Genomic DNA, 18,603 nt, shown 5'->3' with positions numbered 1-18,603 from the left:
TTTTTCCTCGTGTGGGAGCAGTTCTTGCACAACTTCCTGTCTTTAGAAATCATTTCAGAAGTTTTAGCTGTGTTAAATAAGTTAATTCTTAATTTTAAAAAGGTTTTGTCTTGTTTTTTGTAATTATCTGTACTGAGGTGTTTATCTTTTACACTGGTATCAAAACACATTTAACGAATAGCACATGTTATTGAGTAAGAAAGAGGAATGCTTTGATGATTTCTTTGTAAAGCTGGCAGATGTGGCATCAGAGGAGAGTTTGGACGGAGAAAACGCAGCATTAAAGCTCCACAAAGGCTCTGAAACTCAAACTGTTCCACCAACCACCACTTTTATTTTGAAAGTTATGAGCAGAAATCCTGTTGTCCCTAACTGTGCCTCTTTTGTCAGTGATGGATGGACGGATGGATGATTGACAGGTCATTTAAAACTATGTTTTAACTTACTTGTTGCAAGTCGCTTTGGATAAAAGCGTCAGCTAAATGTAATGTAATGAAATGTGATGTAATGTAATGAAATGTAATGTAATGAAATGTAAATGTAATGTAATGAAATGTGATGTAATGTAATGAAATGTGATGTAATGTAATGAAATGTAATGTAATGAAATGTAAATGTAATGTAATGAAATGTGATGTAATGAAATGTGATGTAATGTAATGAAATGTAAATGTAATGTAATGTATGTAAAATGAGGCTGAAACGTGGTGGAAGGACGTCTTTTTAAAACCTTGGTGTTTGTCTGCGTCCCATTGGTCCAAATGGTCCAAATGGTCCAAACGGTCCGGGACCCTCTGCTTCTGCTGGAGAGTCTCCGCGTTGCATCCAGCACCAAGTTTCCAACAAACAAAGCGCTGAAAGAGGCGGTGTGTGATTTATTGAGGCCTGATTCACTGGCAGGAACGAGGCCAGACGTTGTTACAGCTCCTTCAGTTGCATCATCCCAACTTAAAGCACGCAGTTTCTCAACTGAAACAATACGAACACTTTATTCAAAACACACTTTAATTTAAACGCAGGTTTAGAAGGTATGAAGATGATTTCTACCAGTAAGGCAAAGGTTATTTGTTATTATTATTATTATTATACCTTCACTCAAAATCACAAGTTACTAAGTTACAAATTATGACTTATTATTTTATCATTTTCAGAGTAAAAAACTATTTCTGGAAAAATAATTAAGTCAAAATGACACTAATTCAAAAATATTGACTTTCTAAATCCCCAATAATGAGCTATTAAATCAAAGTTTAGGATTATATGTGAAGACGTTTACTTATTTACTTTCTGGGTAAAAAAATTGTGAGGTACCAAGTTCAAATTAAGAGACAGAAAGTCTGAATTTTGATTAAATATTGAAGACTTTTGCTTTATTTATCGATTTATAGACACTCATACTTTTGTCTCCAAAAGTCACAAATTTGATTTACAAACTTTTCACCCTTAAATCTCGGCTGTTTTGTCTCTTTTCCTGATGTGAAGCGATATAAATGCACAAGTCTGTATAGTTGGTCAAAAATATATATCTAAAGTCTTGTTTCTAAACTCTGTAAATTAATCACTGGTGTGTCTAATTAATTGTGCGTTTTGCTTCACAGAAAATGACCCTTTTATGAAGTGAACAAACTAAGAAATAAACATGGTCATTAAAAGGAAACGCAATCGTCTAAACTCATTTTCTATCTGGCTTTCAATAGTATAAATATATTTATGTTGTAAATATGAAATTCAACTTTATTTAGACATTTAATCTGCTAAACATTCTTCTAAATGTTTATTTTAGTTCTCTAACTCAGTTCTGTCCCTTTTATTTCCAGTCTCTATGGAGACAGTACGCGCTGTCCTCGTCCTCCCTGCGTCCTCTTTAAAAACAAAAGACAACAAATCAAAACTCCATTTCCCATGCTGCATTTCGAAGGGGGGCGTCGTCACCGCACGTGCGCAGGCTGCACGGCGAACACGAAGTGAAGTGTTAATAACAGGACAATAATATTGGAGCTGGAGCGCGTCCCCGCCGGTCCAGTTGGACACCATGGCCTCGGAGGAGGACGACGCGCTGCTCTTCCTCATCTACCAGCACCTGAAGGTCAGCGGCTTCCGGAAGGCCGCCAAGGTGCTGGAAAAACACGTTTCTCAGGTGAGAAGTTCGGTCCGGTTCTGCCGGACCTGCAGCCCGGTCCGGTGGGAGGCGACCTGACGGGGCTCGTTCGCTCATTTCTGTTCTATTTATTACCAAGTAGGTTTTTAATGCTGTTTGTTGTCGTGACACGCGCGTCCTGCACGTTTCATGAAAGCTGTTCTATGAAATATAAATGTGCTCGTGCACTGAGTGAGTGTGAGTGTGTGTGTGTGTGTGTGTGTGTGTGTGTGTGTGTGTGTGTGTGTGTGTGTGTGTGTGTGTGTGTGTGTGTGTGTGTGTGTGTGTGTGTGTTGGGGGGGTTGAAGCGGCCCGGGCCTCCTGGAGGAAGGGAACATAATGTTACGGGAGCTGCTGCAGCCTCAGGCCCCTCCGCTGACGCCCCATTCAAAACCTCCATTCACTTTTCTCCAATTTAGTCATAAAGTTGTCAGATTTGATTTAAATGCTCTATAGCTGCAAAGAGAAGCAGATTAATGGATCATTTGATCAACAGAAAATTAATCAGCAACTATTTTGATCACCAACCAGTTACAGTTGTTAACCAAGCAGAACTGACTAACGTTGGCTTCCCACTATAGTGCAGAACATATTGTTGGATTTTGCATTGTTTACGAGACATTTCATGACTTCTCACTGTGCTCAGACTGAAAGGTTTTTTTTGTTTTTGTATTTAATAGACCAAATATTCTGTAATAAACATTAAAATGTTGGATCAGTGTGTACATGCAAACACACGCTTTCAAATTCTGTAAAATACACAATTCACTGTTCAGCCAGACTCTTATTCACTTGTTTTTTTTGGTATATTCTTTTAGTCCAAACTAAACTGTTGAACCGACTCCGAGTGGAGTCACTGCTGTTGCTCCAGTTCTGCTCTCTACGGAACAGCTCGGTTTTTCTTGCACATGCACACACGAAGAATGTGCAACTTCTTTCTTCTGGTTTCACGTTTCGGGCTCGCAGGCTGAAAATATCCCCGTTAAAAGTTTCTGACAGAGTTTAAAGAAGATCACGACACAACAACGTCAGTAATTACCTGCCCGACTCTTATTTTGTTACTGCGAGCACGAGTTCCCTCTCATACTGCGAGTCGGGCATATTTTCCAGGGGTTCACATCTGGGAGCTTCGTGGCATCAAAGTGGCAGCTTTCCTGAAGGACAGGAAATTTGCTGTTTCCCTTTCAACTCTTTTTTTTTTTCTGTCTTCGTCATTATAGTCGCGTTTCAGAGAATATTGTCTCAATTATAGTTGTGACGTTCAGGGCATCGGTAAAAAGACTGGAAAATAGGCTTTCGAGAGAAACTCGGAGAATGTTGAAAAAAAAGCCCAAAATGTGTCAGGATGTGATTTTGTTTGTGTAGGTGGAGACACCGGAGACCTCCAACCTTCATGATATCTACACAGGATGGATGAAGTAAGTCAGACAAATGTTTGATGAATTCAAAAGTACTGAAAATAATTGTTATAATATGGCAATACATTTGTTTAGATGTGTCTTTTTATTATGTTCATACTTACAGGAAGAAAGATAGAAATAATAATAATTACAATATCGTAGGTAACGAAAGCATAGAAGTCAAATTTACAACAGAAATAAAGTGAAAAAATAAATAAAGGATAAAGAAAAGATAAATGAAATATGGAGAAAAAGAACAAAAAACAAGGCATTTAAAAGTCATATTCTGTTTATCCCATAACTGTTTGTACATTAAACAGACGCAACAAAACAAAACAAGAATCAGTCGGAGACTAAAGAACTGAAAGATGAATTCAAGTATGAAGAATCTGTCTGGTTTTTCATCAGGTGACATCAGACACTCAGCTCAGGTGGATTTAAAACAGGATGTGACCGGTTCTCTCTCTGTGTGTGTGTGTGGGGCTTCCTGTTTGGCCTCGTGCCCAGTGCATTCTGGGATAGGCTTCAAAATCCCTGCCTCTCAGTGGAGGATTAAACGGGCAGCAGATGAATGAGTGAATGAACGACATCATCATGTGACATCATCACGTCAAATCAGAGAAAGTCAATGAGAATGTTTCGTTAAAGACGAGAAATGAAATGAACACAGAAGAGAAACACAACCTCAATTTAGTCTGTGTGTGTGTGTGTGTGTGTGTGTGTGTGTGTGTGTGTGTGTGTGTGTGTGTGTGTGTGTGTGTGTGTGTGTGTGTGTGTGTGTGTGTGTGTGTGTGTGTGTGTGTGTGTGTGTCTGTGTGTGTGTGTGTGTGTGTGTGTCTGTGTGTGTGTGTGTGTGTGTGTGTGTCTGTGTGTGTGTGTGTCTGTGTGTGTGTGTGTCTCTGTGTGTGCGTGTGTGTGTGTGTGTGTGTGTGTGTCTGTGTGTGTCTGTGTGTGTCTGTGTGTGTGTGTCTCTGTGTGTGCGTGTGTGTGTGTGTGTGTGTCTCTGTGTGTGTGTGTGTGTGTGTGTGTGTGTGTGTGTGTGTGTGTGTGTGTGTGTGTGTGTGTGTGTTACAGGCTCTGCTCTCTCGCCCAACACACCAAGCAGGAGAGTGAAGACTTCGGCAGCCTGAAGAAGGAAAGCATCAAACCCGAACCTGCAACCAGTGAAGACGACTCCAAGCCTCCGCCCGGTAAACCTTCATTTATAAATTTAAAGTTCAAACATTATTACTTTATTTCCAGCTGAAACAATCATCAAGTCGTCTCCGCTGCATTTTTTGGGAACTTTAAATTTTTCTTAAAATTCCTGCGATTTTTACGCAAAAAACTCAAAATCGACAAATCAAACATTTTTGATCAGGGATGGATTATTTGGTGTTTTAATATCCAAATTAATGTCGAAGTATGATTTCAAGTCTTTCACCTTTGATATTTATGTTTACAAAACTGTCCTCCTTAATTAATTAAAGATTAATGAAACCTTGATCCGCTTTTCTTGAACTTTTCTTTTTCCAGCTCAGTATTATTCAATATATTGTTTTGTCTTTTTATTTATTCAGATTTTATTTTCCACCATAGAAGTTCCTTGTGTCAGTTTCACACACACATCATTTAATTCTACAATTTTTCCACCTGTTTTTTAAATATATTGTTTTATTTTGAAATATGAATCTTTGCTGTTTTGACTATATTTCATCACGTCTCTGTTCTCAGAGTCCGGAGGAGACGTCGATCCTGCAGAGACAGAAACCGTCTGTGAGCAGCTGCTGGACGCAGCTGATAAAACCAGAACCACAAACGAGGAGGAGGAGGAGGAGGAGGAGGAGATGAAGATGGAGGAGATCAAACCGGAGCAGGAGGTGAGCATCGAACATATCAGAGAAATGTTTTTTTATTTGTCACAAGATACATAAAAAAATGTGCCGACAAATAGCCGGTACATAAAAGAAGGTCAAGTTATGATTTGAACATCGAGAAGTTGAGGACGGTTGAATATAAATAAATGTAGAATAAAACATAAAAGCATCGGAGGTATCGAGTGACTGGTCGACAGTAACGGCACCAAAACACATAACTGTCGTCCAGTCAGTGTAATAATTGTTGTTATAACCTCTGATGATTCACATCTCCTCGTCTGTCCTGTTTCAGTTGTCATTACTGTGTGTGTGTGTGTGTGTGTGTGTGTGTGTGTGTGTGTGTGTGTGTGTGTGTGTGTGTGTGTGTGTGTGTGTGTGTGCTCTTTTATGTCGGCCCATCGATGCAGCAGATAACACTGTTTGGACAGAGACTGTGTGACAGAAGGATAATCTTCTGAGACAAATTGTGTGTGCGTGCGTGTGTGAGTGTGTGAGTGTGTGTGTGTGTGTGTGTGTGTGTGTGTGTGTGTGTGTGTGTGTGTGTGTGTGTGTGTGTGAGAGTGTGTGTGTGTGTGTGTGAGCGTGTGTGTGTGTGTGTGTGTGTGTGTGTGTGTGTGTGTGTGTGTGTGTGTGTGTGTGTGTGTGTGTGTGTGTGTGTGTGTGTGTGTGTGTGTGTGTGTGTGTGTGTGTGTGTGTGTGTGTGTGTGTGTGTGTGTGTGTGAGCGTGTGTGTGTGTGTGTGTGTGTGTGTGTGTGTGTGTGTGTGTGTGTGTGTGTGTGTGTGTGTGTGTGTGTGTGTGTCTGTCGGTGTGTGAATGGATCATTGTGGTTCAGTCGACAACTGCAGGAAACCCCGATTACTTTGCTTTGTTTCTTTTCATTCGTGTATTTCAGCGAGTTTTCTTTCTCTGCGAAGACGAAATAGATTTTTAATAGAACAAAAATATTTCTGCTGAACTTAAGTTTAGTTTCTTTTGTTCTTCTACTTCTCGCCGGTCAAATTTAAATCGGTCCGTGTGCAGACGACAGAATTAAAACAATCTGCCGAACACGTTTGACATCACGTGTCTAAAAACTGCGTGTATTCGAGCTGCGGGATTCTGGGTAAAATACGAAAATATCAAGATTTTCTTCAATATAAATATTTAGTGCATCATTTACCTGATAAAACTAATAAAATAAAATAAAACTAATCTAACTGCCTAATGCAGGATGGGTGTTCTGCCTTCATCCTCCTGTTGCTCATATTTTGTTCCGTTTTGTTCCGACCGTGTGAATTTGATTCATTTTATAAAGGAAATAAATAACAGGAGGATTATTACCTTATTATCAATAACTTCAGATCAGAGTCTGACAGGAATCAGATGGTTTTATCGTCCCGGTTTATCATCACAGTTTCCGGTAGTTTTCCTTGTAGCGCCGCGCCGCGCCGCGAGCTGCATCAGTTCTCAGCGCGCCGGCAGAACTCAACACGTCAGAACAACGGAAAGGAAACACTCATGTTTTTAATGCAGCGGCTTCACGAATCGGATACTGAACAGAAAAACAATTCAATTTAATCTCAAATATTCTTTCATTAAACGTAAACTCTGAGTTGTATTCTCCTTCCTGACGGTTTCTCTATAGATTGAAGGTGAATAGAAGCGCTTGTTTGATGGTAAAATCGTTTGCGTTTAGAAGTGAGATTGTGATTAATTGTGCAGCTCTAGTGTGTATTCAGACACTCATTATCCTCCATTATAGAGCTCCACCGCTGCCCCAAAACTATTAAAGACACACCAATGAGCTACACCCGGTCCCACATGCACTGTTTTTCTACTAAAGTACTCCTCAGAGCAGCTACGATCAGTCACCAACACACGCACCGTCTCCAGAAGTAAAAACATCCTTAAATGTCGATCCTTTCCTGCATCTTGTACATGTTTTACAGTCCGCTCCGACTGAAGTGTCCGAAGCATCTAAGAAGGCAGAAAGCTCCGTCTCTGCCTCGGCAGACTCCGAGGAGACGGCCGAACCCGCCCGGGGCGACTCCGGCCCGGCGGACCCCCGGCGACCTGCCTCCGATCGGGGCGAGGAGCCACCGCGGGTCCCCGATCCAGTCGAGGAGCGCCGAGATGAGCCGGAGCAGGTGAGACGAGGCTGACGAGTCTTTTAGGTTCTTATCAGTTCTGGTAGTTTTGAATGTTTTTAACGCTTTGAGGAGTTGAAGCTGTTGATCAGATATTCTGCTTTGTTCCTGTGTTTTCCTTTTCTGCAGGATATCGGTCACTTTTCTGTGAAGATGTGACACTCAAACGTAGCTTTATTCATAGTTATTGTGTTATGTTTGTCTGTCCTTCACACCGTCCTCGTCCTCCACCTTCCTGCTCTGAAACAAACAGAACCGTTAGTCGTCGTTGACTCGTGACTCAGCCGAGCCTCGGCTGCACATCTGAAAGCGATTGTGTGGAGAGCTGCGACTCACTGAGGTGCATTGTTTGTATTGTTCAGCTGCCAGCAGGCAACGCTGCAACAAGCATTTCTCTGCTGAGTCGGCACATTTTTAAGACTTTTTTTTTCCCTGGAGGATTAAGATTACATTTGCGTGACCAACAAGGCTGGGTGTTTTCTTAAAATTATACACTTGGGATTAAATATTGGAAATAACCTCTAAAAAATAATTTGAAAGTCCAACATGAACAGAAATGCCAACTTTAATCAATATTTAAGTTGAGTGCCAGTTGGCATTAAATTCAGCCGATCATGAGGCTGCACACTGAATTAAATTATTTATAACCTACTGCAGTTTTATTGATTTTTACATCTCTTTAGCCTCTCGTGACATTATTGATTCTGCAGCAGCTTTTTCTCCAAAATTCTTTTAACATTGACCTCATGAATCATTCCTGTTTATTAAACTCTTGTAGTTTCATCCATATTGTTTTGTAGTTTAATCCATCCATCCATCATCTATACCCGCCTTATCCTGAACAGGGTCACGGGGGGGCGGAGCCTATCCCAGCTCACATTGGGTGAAGGCGGGGTTCACCTGGACAGGTCACCAGTCCATCACAGGGACACATAGAGACAGACGGAAACAAAGACCGTTCATGCTGTCATTCACACCTCAGGGACATTTGTAGAACCACCAGTTAACCTGGTAGCATGTTTCTGGATGGTGGGAGAAGCTGGAGAACCGAGAGAACCCACACAGGCACACGGAGAACCTGCAGACTCACACAGGAAGGCCGGGATTCGAACCTGGAACCTTTTTGCTGTGAGGCGACGATGCTAACTACTGAACCACTGTGCCGCAGTTTAATCCAATATTTTTATATTTTGTAGTTTCAGCCAACATTTAATTTAGTAGTTTTTTCTTTCATTTTATTTTGTAATTTCGTCGAGCATTAGTGAGACGAGTCGACAGACTGTAAACAGATTATTTCCCAACATGACGGCGTCTCATTGTTTGTATAAAACTGCTCCTTGTCACGTGATAAACGAGGAAGCTCAGCTCCTCCTACTTCTGGGTGCAGTGCCGTTACTATAGCAACCACTGAGACGCAGATCGGATCTGATCCCCTTCAGGGACTTATTGAGTTCAGCGTTACCAAAACTGATTGAAGTTATGGACAAAATTATCCTATGATTCCTCCTGGATGAAAAAATGAACGCTTCTTTTAATTGTCATCATCTTTCTTTCTGCTTCCAGGAGCCACAAGCTGCCGTGAACGCTGCAGAGGATGAGGAGGATGAAGAGGGGGCGCCTGCAGAGGATGAGGAGGATGAAGAGGGGGCGCCTGCAGAGGATGAGGAGGATGAAGAGGGGGCGCCTGCAGAGGATGAGGAGGATGAAGAGGGGGCGCCTGCAGAGGATGAGGAGGATGAAGAGGGGGCGCCTGCAGAGGATGAGGAGGATGAAGAGGGGATGCCTGCAGAGGTACAGCACAGCCTGATGTTATGATATCAGTGAAGACCCTGCAGGGGCTTTTTATTATTATTTATTATTATTTATTTCCACAATGTTTAAATCAGAGTTTAACTTTTAGTGTTTCAGATTCACTAAAAGAGTCAAAGAAAGAAACGAAACGAAAAACCTCTTCATGTCTGCAGTCAGACTGATGTTGACCTGTTGATTCCTCCTGCAGCAGCCCGGCCGGGCCGACTCCGCCCCCTCCGGCGAGGAGACCAATGAGCAGCCGGCAGAGACGGAAGCCCCGCCCCACGACGGTAGGGCGAACCAATGGCTGATCTAATAGCCGGGTTGTTCTGTAACTTTTACATGTGGCGTTTTTTCTGTCTCCTTCTCACCGCGGCGACAAGAATCACACGCCGTCGTGAAGAAGCTTCTCCGACGATTCAGAGTGACGGCGTTCATCTCCGACGGCGTTCATCTCCGACGGCGTTCATCTCCGACGTCGTTCATCTCCGACGTCGTTCATCTCCGACGGCGTTCATCTCCGACGGCGTTCATCTCCGACGGCGTTCATCTCCGACGGCGTTCATCGTTCATCTCCGACGGCGTTCATCTCCGACGGCGTTCATCTCCGACGGCGTTCATCGTTCATCTCCGACGGCGTTCATCTCCGACGTCGTTCATCTCCGACGGCGTTCATCTCCGACGGTTCATCGTTCATCTCCGACGGCGTTCATCGTTCATCTCCGACGGCGTTCATCTCCGACGGCGTTCATCGTTCATCTCCGACGTCGTTCATCTCCGACGGCGTTCATCTCCGACGGCGTTCATCTCCGACGGCGTTCATCGTTCATCTCCGACGGCGTTCATCTCCGACGTCGTTCATCTCCGACGTCGTTCATCTCCGACGGCGTTCATCTCCGACGGCGTTCATCTCCGACGGCGTTCATCTCCTCCGACGGCGTTCATCTCCGACGGCGTTCATCTCCGACGGCGTTCATCGTTCATCTCCGACGGCGTTCATCTCCGACGTCGTTCATCTCCGACGGCGTTCATCTCCGACATCGTTCATCGTTCATCTCCGACGGCGTTCATCTCCGACGGCGTTCATCTCCGACGGCGTTCATCGTTCATCTCCGACGTCGTTCATCTCCGACGGCGTTCATCTCCGACGGCGTTCATCTCCGACGGCGTTCATCGTTCATCTCCGACGGCGTTCATCTCCGACGTCGTTCATCTCCGACGTCGTTCATCTCCGACGGCGTTCATCGTTCATCTCCGACGTCGTTCATCTCCGACGGCGTTCATCTCCGACGTCGTTCATCTCCGACGGCGTTCATCTCCGACGGCGTTCATCGTTCATCTCCGACGGCGTTCATCTCCGACGTCGTTCATCTCCGACGGCGTTCATCTCCGACATCGTTCATCTCCGACGGCGTTCATCTCCGACGGCGTTCATCGTTCATCTCCGACGTCGTTCATCTCCGACGGCGTTCATCTCCGACGGCGTTCATCTCCGACGGCGTTCATCGTTCATCTCCGACGGCGTTCATCTCCGACGTCGTTCATCTCCGACGTCGTTCATCTCCGACGGCGTTCATCTCCGACGTCGTTCATCTCCGACGTCGTTCATCTCCGACGTCGTTCATCTCCGACGGCGTTCATCTCCGACGTCGTTCATCTCCGACGGCGTTCATCTCCGACGGCGTTCATCTCCGACGTCGTTCATCTCCGACGTCGTTCATCTCCGACGTCGTTCATCTCCGACGGCGTTCATCTCCGACGGCGTTCATCTCCGACGGCGTTCATCTCCGACGGCGTTCATCATCTCCGACGGCGTTCATCTCCGACGGCGTTCATCTCCGACGGCGTTCATCGTTCATCTCCGACGGCGTTCATCTCCGACGGCGTTCATCTCCGACGTCGTTCATCTCCGACGTCGTTCATCTCCGATGTCGTTCATCTCCGACGGCGTTCATCTCCGACGGCGTTCATCGTTCATCTCCGACGGCGTTCATCTCCGACGTCGTTCATCGTTCATCTCCGACGTCGTTCATCTCCGACGGCGTTCATCTCCGACATCGTTCATCTCCGACGGCGTTCATCTCCGACATCGTTCATCTCCGTTCATCTCCGACGGCGTCCATCTCCGACGGCGTTCATCTCCGACGTCGTTCATCTCCGTTCATCTCCGTTCATCTCCGTTCATCTCCGACGGACGTCGTTCATCTCCGACGGCGTTCATCTCCGACGGCGTTCATCTCCGACGGCGTTCATCTCCGACGGCGTTCATCGTTCATCTCCGACGGCGTTCATCTCCGACGGCGTTCATCTCCGACGGCGTTCATCTCCGACGGCGTTCATCTCCGACGGCGTTCATCGTTCATCTCCGACGGCGTTCATCTCCGACGGCGTTCATCTCCGACGGCGTTCATCTCCGACGGCGTTCATCTCCGACGGCGTTCATCTCCGACGGCGTTCATCGTTCATCTCCGACGGCGTTCATCTCCGACGGCGTTCATCTCCGACGTCGTTCATCTCCGACGGCGTTCATCGTTCATCTCCGACGGCGTTCATCTCCGACGGCGTTCATCTCCGACGGCGTTCATCTCCGACGGCGTTCATCTCCGACGGCGTTCATCTCCGACGGCGTTCATCGTTCATCTCCGACGGCGTTCATCGTTCATCTCCGACGTCGTTCATCTCCGACGGCGTTCATCGTTCATCTCCGACGGCGTTCATCTCCGACGGCGTTCATCTCCGACGTCGTTCATCTCCGACGGCGTTCATCTCCGACGGCGTTCATCTCCGACGTCGTTCATCTCCGACGGCGTTCATCGTTCATCTCCGACGGCGTTCATCTCCGACGTCGTTCATCTCCGACGTCGTTCATCTCCGACGGCGTTCATCGTTCATCTCCGACGGCGTTCATCGTTCATCTCCGACGGCGTTCATCTCCGACGGCGTTCATCTCCGACGGCGTTCATCGTTCATCTCCGACGGCGTTCATCTCCGACGGCGTTCATCTCCGACGGCGTTCATCTCCGACGTCTCATCAGAGCCGCCGACACCATCCGACCGCCGGCTTTGTTTCCAGTTAGAACAGATTTTTAAAGTTATTACTCTCCGCTGCACTTCAATAAAAGTCATTGCAAGGTTATTGATTTAGGAAAAATATATAAAATCTTGTTAATGTACAATTTATTTCCTGTTTAAGGATTTAAATCTTTCCCAAAAAGTGAAGTTAAATCATCATAAAATTGCTTTTGATTTTACCAATAAAAAAAAAAGCTGAAAATCCTTCTAATTTAGATGCAGGAACTCCTGATTATCTGAATAAACTGACTTTAAAAGTTCTCCACAAGCATTTGCAAAAAGAGAGTTACTAATGAAGTAGTTTCCTTCATTTTACTCTGGACATATTTTTTCCATTTTATTTGGCAGTAAGAGAATCACGCTGCATTTCCTCTTCTGGCAGCGTCTTCGTCTCCAGCTGTTGAAGCGCAGGACGTTTTCATCATCTCACTTTATTTGAATAAAAAAGGAGAACAGGAAGAAAACCCAGCGAGACGGCCTCCAAGTTCACCTCCAGGCGTTTCGGATTTCAACGCCAAACCTTGTAAAGAGTTTGAAGGAGAGAAACGACGCTCCGACCAGTTTTTCCACGTCGTCACTCACTTTGGGAAACTTCTCGGAGCTCGTTAACCAAAAACGGAGCGAAGACGAGTCTTGAGAGTTAAACTCATCTGAGGATTTCTAAACACTTTGGAAACTAACCAAGAAACTGATGATACAAGATCTGTTGACATTCATGTCCCCCTCACGGATAAGTTGGAATAACTTACTGTTGTTTTCATCTTTTTCAGACCCTGACAGTAAAGAGGAGAAATCTGAGGTACCGCACAACTTTTATTTTGAAGTGATGAAGTTTAAAGCGTTTACAGCGCTGTTATGTCTTTACCGATAATCTAAACATAAGAACGTGATTACAGTAACGGTAATAACTCCTGTCTGTGTTTCACTCAGAATAAAGAGCAACGTGACGTCACGTCCGAGCTGAAGCTCGAGGACGAGACGGAGACGTCGGCACCCGCGGAGGACCAGAAGGACGCTGCAGACGTCCCTGTCCATCACACGGGTACAAATTCTTCTCCAAAAATAAAACACGCCACGCAACTCTCTTTAGTTCACTCATATCCGGAACAATTTTTCCGACATCTTTTAAACATGTTCCTGCAAAATTCCTACAAATGTTAATCAATAAGAATCTTGTTTTTTAAATATTAAGCATCAAATTCTGTGATTTGTCAAAACATAGTTTCAAAATCTTCTCCAGCTCTGAATAATTACGAATAATCCTAAATTGATTGATTTTGTCTTTTCAAATTATTTTGACTTTGCTTTTTGTAATTTTGCTTTTTTTGTGTTTTGTTTTTTATTTATATCTGTCTTCAAATTTTCAATATCCACAAGGACTGAATATCAAAATATATTGTATGTTTATATTTATTTAACCTGCAATAACACATTTCTTTTGGGGCCACATGGAAGGCTGCAGGAGCATGTTCTCAATATGTTAATATGTTGTACATGAAAACAACCAGCAGTTGTAGTGTAACTTTAAGTCCAGTATTTACTGTACAAAGAAGCTGTTTGAACAACTCCTGAAACAGAAAACGATGCTGTGAGAGTGAATCAGAACCGTGAGCTGCAGATTCAGCAGATTCGTCACTGCTGGGTTTTAACATGACATCTCTGTTGTAGAAGAGCCAGAGGACCCCGATGTCTCCATCGTCCTCAACGTCCAAACTGAAGCCGGCGAAGCCGCCGAGCGAGAAACCAGCCAGCTGCTTCCTGAGGAGGCTGCAGAGTCCGGAAGTCCCAAGAAAAAGAAAAAGAAGAACAAAAAGGACGTCGAGACTCCCGCAGCAGAAACACCGAGCACTGATGCATCTGCCACAGACACACCCAGCGACACTCCTCTGACCTGCAAGTCTGCCAAAAAGAAAAAGAGAAACAAAAAGAGACACGAGGAGGAGGCGCAGGAGGAGGCGCAGGAGGAGGAGGTGCCTCTGGTAACTCCATCGGAGAAGAAGAAGACGAAGAAGAGGAAAAGAGGGACAGATGAAGTGGAAGAGAAAGAAGAGGAAACTCCTGTCACTCCTTCTGAAAACAAAATTAAAAAGAAGAAGAAGAAGAAGAAGGTGGAGGAGGAGGAGGTGGTAGGAGGAGCGGTGGAGGAGAAGACGGTGGAGAGTCCCGTGAGTCCAGCAGAGACGACAGAGGAGAAAAAGAAAAAGAAGAAAAAGAGGAAAAAGGAAAAGGAGGAGCTGCAGTCTGAAGGAGAACCAGCAGGTGGCGACAAAGACGCAGAAGAGGAGCTGGAGACCGCCGGTGGTGAGAGAGTAGAAACATGTTTTTAATAAGTGATGGTTCATACTTCATGTGGACTCCTTATCAATACTAAGGATTGAAATGTTGGTGTTTTTTTACAGAGAAGCTCAGTAATTGGTTCATTTTTCTCCACCTCTGTTTCTGCAGTCAGAAACTCTTCTCTGCTCTCCTCGGCCAATAAGAAAAACCGCCTCAGGAAGAAGCTGAGCCTGAAGAAGAGATTAAGACTACAGAAGAAAGATGTGATGACGAAGAGGAAGATGAAGAGCAGGACCGTCCCTGCAGGGCCGGAGAGAAAGAAGTGAGTACGATAGCGTGACTCTTCTTAAATATTCTGGACGACTTTTTTTTTAATTTTTTTTTATCATATTTTGGATTATGCTATAGTATGAATAGTATGAATAAAAGTCACGTCGTCTAAAATATGAATAAAAAGTCACACTATAGTATAAAATTGAAATAAAATATATACTTTAAAAATCAAACGATGATTTAATTCTATTAAGAATAAAGTCAAAACTACACTAATATTTTCAATTATATCCTGTTAAATCCACGAAAATGACCATTTTCCAGACAAAGACGCATCGAAGAGGAAACTGAGGAGACGCCTCGACCAAAGCCAAAGAAAAGACCTCGAGTCGACGCTGCCCGGGAGGACGAGACGCCAAAGAGGAAGAAGAAGATTAAAACAAACAGCGAACAAGAGAGTTCGTCAAAGGAGAACCAACCTCCCCGGGCCGAGAAGGAGAAGAAGAGAGCGGCGCCGGCCGACGATCGGAGCGCCGCCAACGGCCCGACTCCTGAAGACGAGTCGGAGCCTTCGAACGAAGGGAGGAAGAAGAAAAAGAAGCCGAAGGCAGCGAAAGAGACGGCAGAAGATTCAACTCCCATCACTGATGTTCCCACCAAGAAAAAGAGTACGAGTTTCTGTTGGTTTGTTTCCAGTTTATTTTGAGTTTATCCAGAATGGTGCAGCCCTGCCTTGTAGCGTTAGACTCATTGATAAACTTCCTGAACTGTGACTCATAATGCCGATATATCCACAGAGAAGAACAGATTAAAGGAGCAGCTGGAGGACGGAGAGGCTGCAGACACTCCTGCAGCTGTTTCTGTGGTAAGAAACACTCCTGAAAAACACTTCACTCAACTAAACCACAAGTTTCCTCTCAAATCAAATCGACAAATTTCACACGTTTTCTTTCATGTTTTCCAGAAAAAGAAAAAATCCTCCAAAAAGAAGATCAACTGATTGAACCTGGTGAGCAGAAAATCTAAATTTGTAATCAAACTTCTTTGAAGAGAAAAAGGTAAGTGTTTGTTTTCTTCTTTGACTTCTGGGTCAATCAAGAATGTTTTAATGTGATTTTACGATTTAAATTGAATTGTAAACCGTTTCAGAAAAGCTTTAAAGGGTTTTGAAGGAGTCCATCAAAAAAACAGTAAAATCTCTTTCAAAACACTTTAGAGATTTTCAGAAACGGTTTTTCCAATGAAATTAAAATCTTAAAATCACATTAAAACACTCCTGAAGTCGAAGAATCAGTTCAACACGCAGCGTCGCTCTCACTTCCATCTGAGCATGTCTGGATTTACGGAGGATTCATCTGGATTTTCTTTGACTCCTCCAGTGTTTTCTCAGGTTGAACGCAGGAGGAAGAGGAGGAGGAGGAGGAGGAGGATCGTATCGGGGAACCCGGGAGCTCAGAGATCTGTAATGTTCGTGCCTTCTCTCCTGATTCTTCTGTCTGAGATGAAAAGAATCTTTCAGTCCCGTTTCACTGCTTTCTGTTCTTTAAACTGTGAATACAACGACGTGTGAAGTTTGTTTACAAGTTGAAACCCCTTCAGCAGGTTTGGGATGTTTCAGAGTCGGACCTGGTTGAATTACAGCACCGAGCCTCCAAACTCCCCGAGAACCCTTTAAACTGGGAGCTCGGCCCATTTAAAGCTTCAACACATTATTTAGAAATACTGTTGTTGTTTTTTTTTATGATTTACAAAACAAGCCAAAGTGTCCTCTTAGATTTAAAAACAAAGAATAAATGAACATGATTATACATTTTCTCAATCGGTGCAATTAAAAAGTCAAATTTGGTCCAAAACCACAACATATTTCAAATCTAGTGATCAAAGTGAGTTCAGTTCAGGATGTTTGGAGGCTTTAAAATGATCACTAGTCCGGTTGTTTCTACCACTGAGCTGCTCTGTCTGCAACCTGCACTTCATCACAAGTCATAGAAATTGTGAAGGGGAACTTTTATAATTCGATGTTTGTCTTCTTCCAGTCAGAGACGTTAACTAAACACATGAACGTCTGACAAACTGTTGGAAAACTCCTTCGTCTCTTAATTTCTGTTAGAAATGAGCTTTAAAAAGGAAACAACTGTGAAACTTTAAGATTTCATGTCTGTCAGTAACCAACTTTTCTTTTTAGCTTCAAGGTACAAACTGCAGTTTTGTTTTGAGGAGGAACTTCCTGTGATGCTTGTTTACATTTCCTGTCGGTTATAAAGCTGTGAACTTCTTTTTTTGTTGTTTTCTACTGTTAACTGATGAAATCCTGTTGCTGTAGTTTGGAGGGACTTTGCTCTACTTTAATTCTGGTTCTGAAGGACCAAAGCGTTCAGATACCGAGCGGGGAAAATAAATCAATCCAACTGCTATAATTTGTTTGTTTTTCCTCTCCCCGTGTTGCACACGGTGCGTTCATGTCACATCGGCGCTGCTGTAATTACCGCCGTCTGAGTCAACATTCAAACTGATCAATCTGAAAACATTAAAAAAGCGAACAAGGCAGCATGTTCGCTAATTCACCTGATGTTTGTTTCAGGTAGTTAAACCCAAATATAATGGATCTCCTGTCCATCCGATATGACATGAACACAGTATAATAATATAAATGGTCCTCCTGTTTGATTTCCTGCTCTTAAACTGCACATCTGTCTTCACACTGAAGTTCAGAAACTTCTGAAATATGCAACAAGATTAAACTCAGGATTTAAAACTTTTAACACGTTTCAAAAGTCACCATTTGAACATCAAATTTGTTTATGAGAATAATAACTAACAACAAACTATTTAGTAATTAATTTAGTTTACTTTGAAAAAATGTGTTAAAAAGTTTTTTAAACTAACTTCACTTTAATTTAAGTGACAGTTTAGAAACTAACTTTTCATTAGTTAATTAATACTTCTGATAAAACAGTAATTCAGATTGTGCTTCTTTTGTTACCCCTTTAAAAAAAAAATTAATCAGCACATGCTATTAATTAATTCATTATTTGTTTTTAACTGGAATCTGCCCAAATTCAGTTAAATTATTATTTTTTTTAATTCTGTTTCTTTGTAAAAACATTTTTCTTTTTCCTGAAACATCTAAAGCAGTTTGAACCGTTTGAGCTCAACAAGACATTATTTCAACTTCTAAACTCCAAAGAAGCCACAATTAAATGAAATTAGACGATAAAGTAATGCGTCCTCTTTTTTCTAGGTAGTTTGTTGGTAATGTTCCTCATTATCTCCTAAAACGGTCACACAGATTATAACATTTACAGATGTAAACTGTTGTTTTTTTCTGCCTCACGTAGTTTCTGAATGTTTCACTCTGTCCTGAAACTTTCTGTTTCTTCCATTAAAAACATTTTCTCTCAAAATCGACTCTTCAGTTTATTAACGTACATATTCTAATTCACTTAAAGTGTGAAGTACTTTAACTCAGACATTCAGCTACAGATATTTGTGTGTTCGTTTGTTGTGTACAGGTGAAAATGATTTGCACAAAAATATATGCTCATTTTGAATTTGATGCCAGCGACATGTTTCAAAAAAGTTGTGACAGAGGCAATAAAAGACTGCAAACAGTTCAACAATCTAAGAATAATGTTCCTCAACGTAAAACTACAAAGAATTAGTGGATTTC

At 43.2% G+C, this 18,603-nt stretch overlaps 1 protein-coding gene across 2 annotated transcripts; it reads left to right on the top strand.

Moving 5' to 3' along the window:
* The first annotated feature begins 1,944 nt into the window (after positions 1-1,944).
* Positions 1,945-18,337, top strand: LOC138626887 (uncharacterized protein DDB_G0286299-like). 2 transcript variants are annotated; one of them, XR_011311332.1, is made up of 15 exons: positions 1,945-2,137; positions 3,503-3,555; positions 4,612-4,727; positions 5,251-5,396; positions 7,323-7,520; positions 9,084-9,311; positions 9,520-9,601; positions 13,154-13,182; positions 13,314-13,425; positions 14,052-14,684; positions 14,829-14,982; positions 15,258-15,601; positions 15,731-15,798; positions 15,898-15,991; positions 16,313-18,337. XR_011311332.1 is itself a non-coding variant. In XM_069708860.1 (15 exons), the coding sequence occupies exons 1-14, from the start codon at positions 2,033-2,035 to the stop codon at positions 15,931-15,933; spliced, it is 2,304 nt and encodes a 767-aa protein (XP_069564961.1). In that variant the 5' UTR covers positions 1,945-2,032; the 3' UTR covers positions 15,934-15,942; positions 16,313-18,337. The 2 variants fall into 2 exon arrangements, 1 of the variants encoding a protein (XP_069564961.1); XM_069708860.1 differs by having other exon boundaries at positions 15,898-15,942.
* Positions 18,338-18,603: the final 266 nt, after the last annotated feature.

This window comes from Brachyistius frenatus, unplaced genomic scaffold (genome assembly GCF_029030835.1).
Source record: "Brachyistius frenatus isolate BFR_SWC_R1_liver_20210118 unplaced genomic scaffold, ASM2903083v1 Contig_79, whole genome shotgun sequence".
Lineage (NCBI taxonomy): Eukaryota > Metazoa > Chordata > Actinopteri > Embiotocidae > Brachyistius > Brachyistius frenatus.
This window is presented reverse-complemented; position numbering and strand designations above follow the sequence as displayed.

Coding starts and splice junctions, on each gene's coding strand:
- LOC138626887 (XM_069708860.1), top strand. CDS start 2,033: ATGGCCTCGGAGGAGGACGACGCGCTGCTCTTCCTCATCTACCAGCAC. Junction 3,556..4,611: donor ATCTACACAGGATGGATGAA/GTAAGTCAGACA, acceptor TGTGTGTTACAG/GCTCTGCTCTCTCGCCCAAC. Junction 5,397..7,322: donor AGATCAAACCGGAGCAGGAG/GTGAGCATCGAA, acceptor CATGTTTTACAG/TCCGCTCCGACTGAAGTGTC.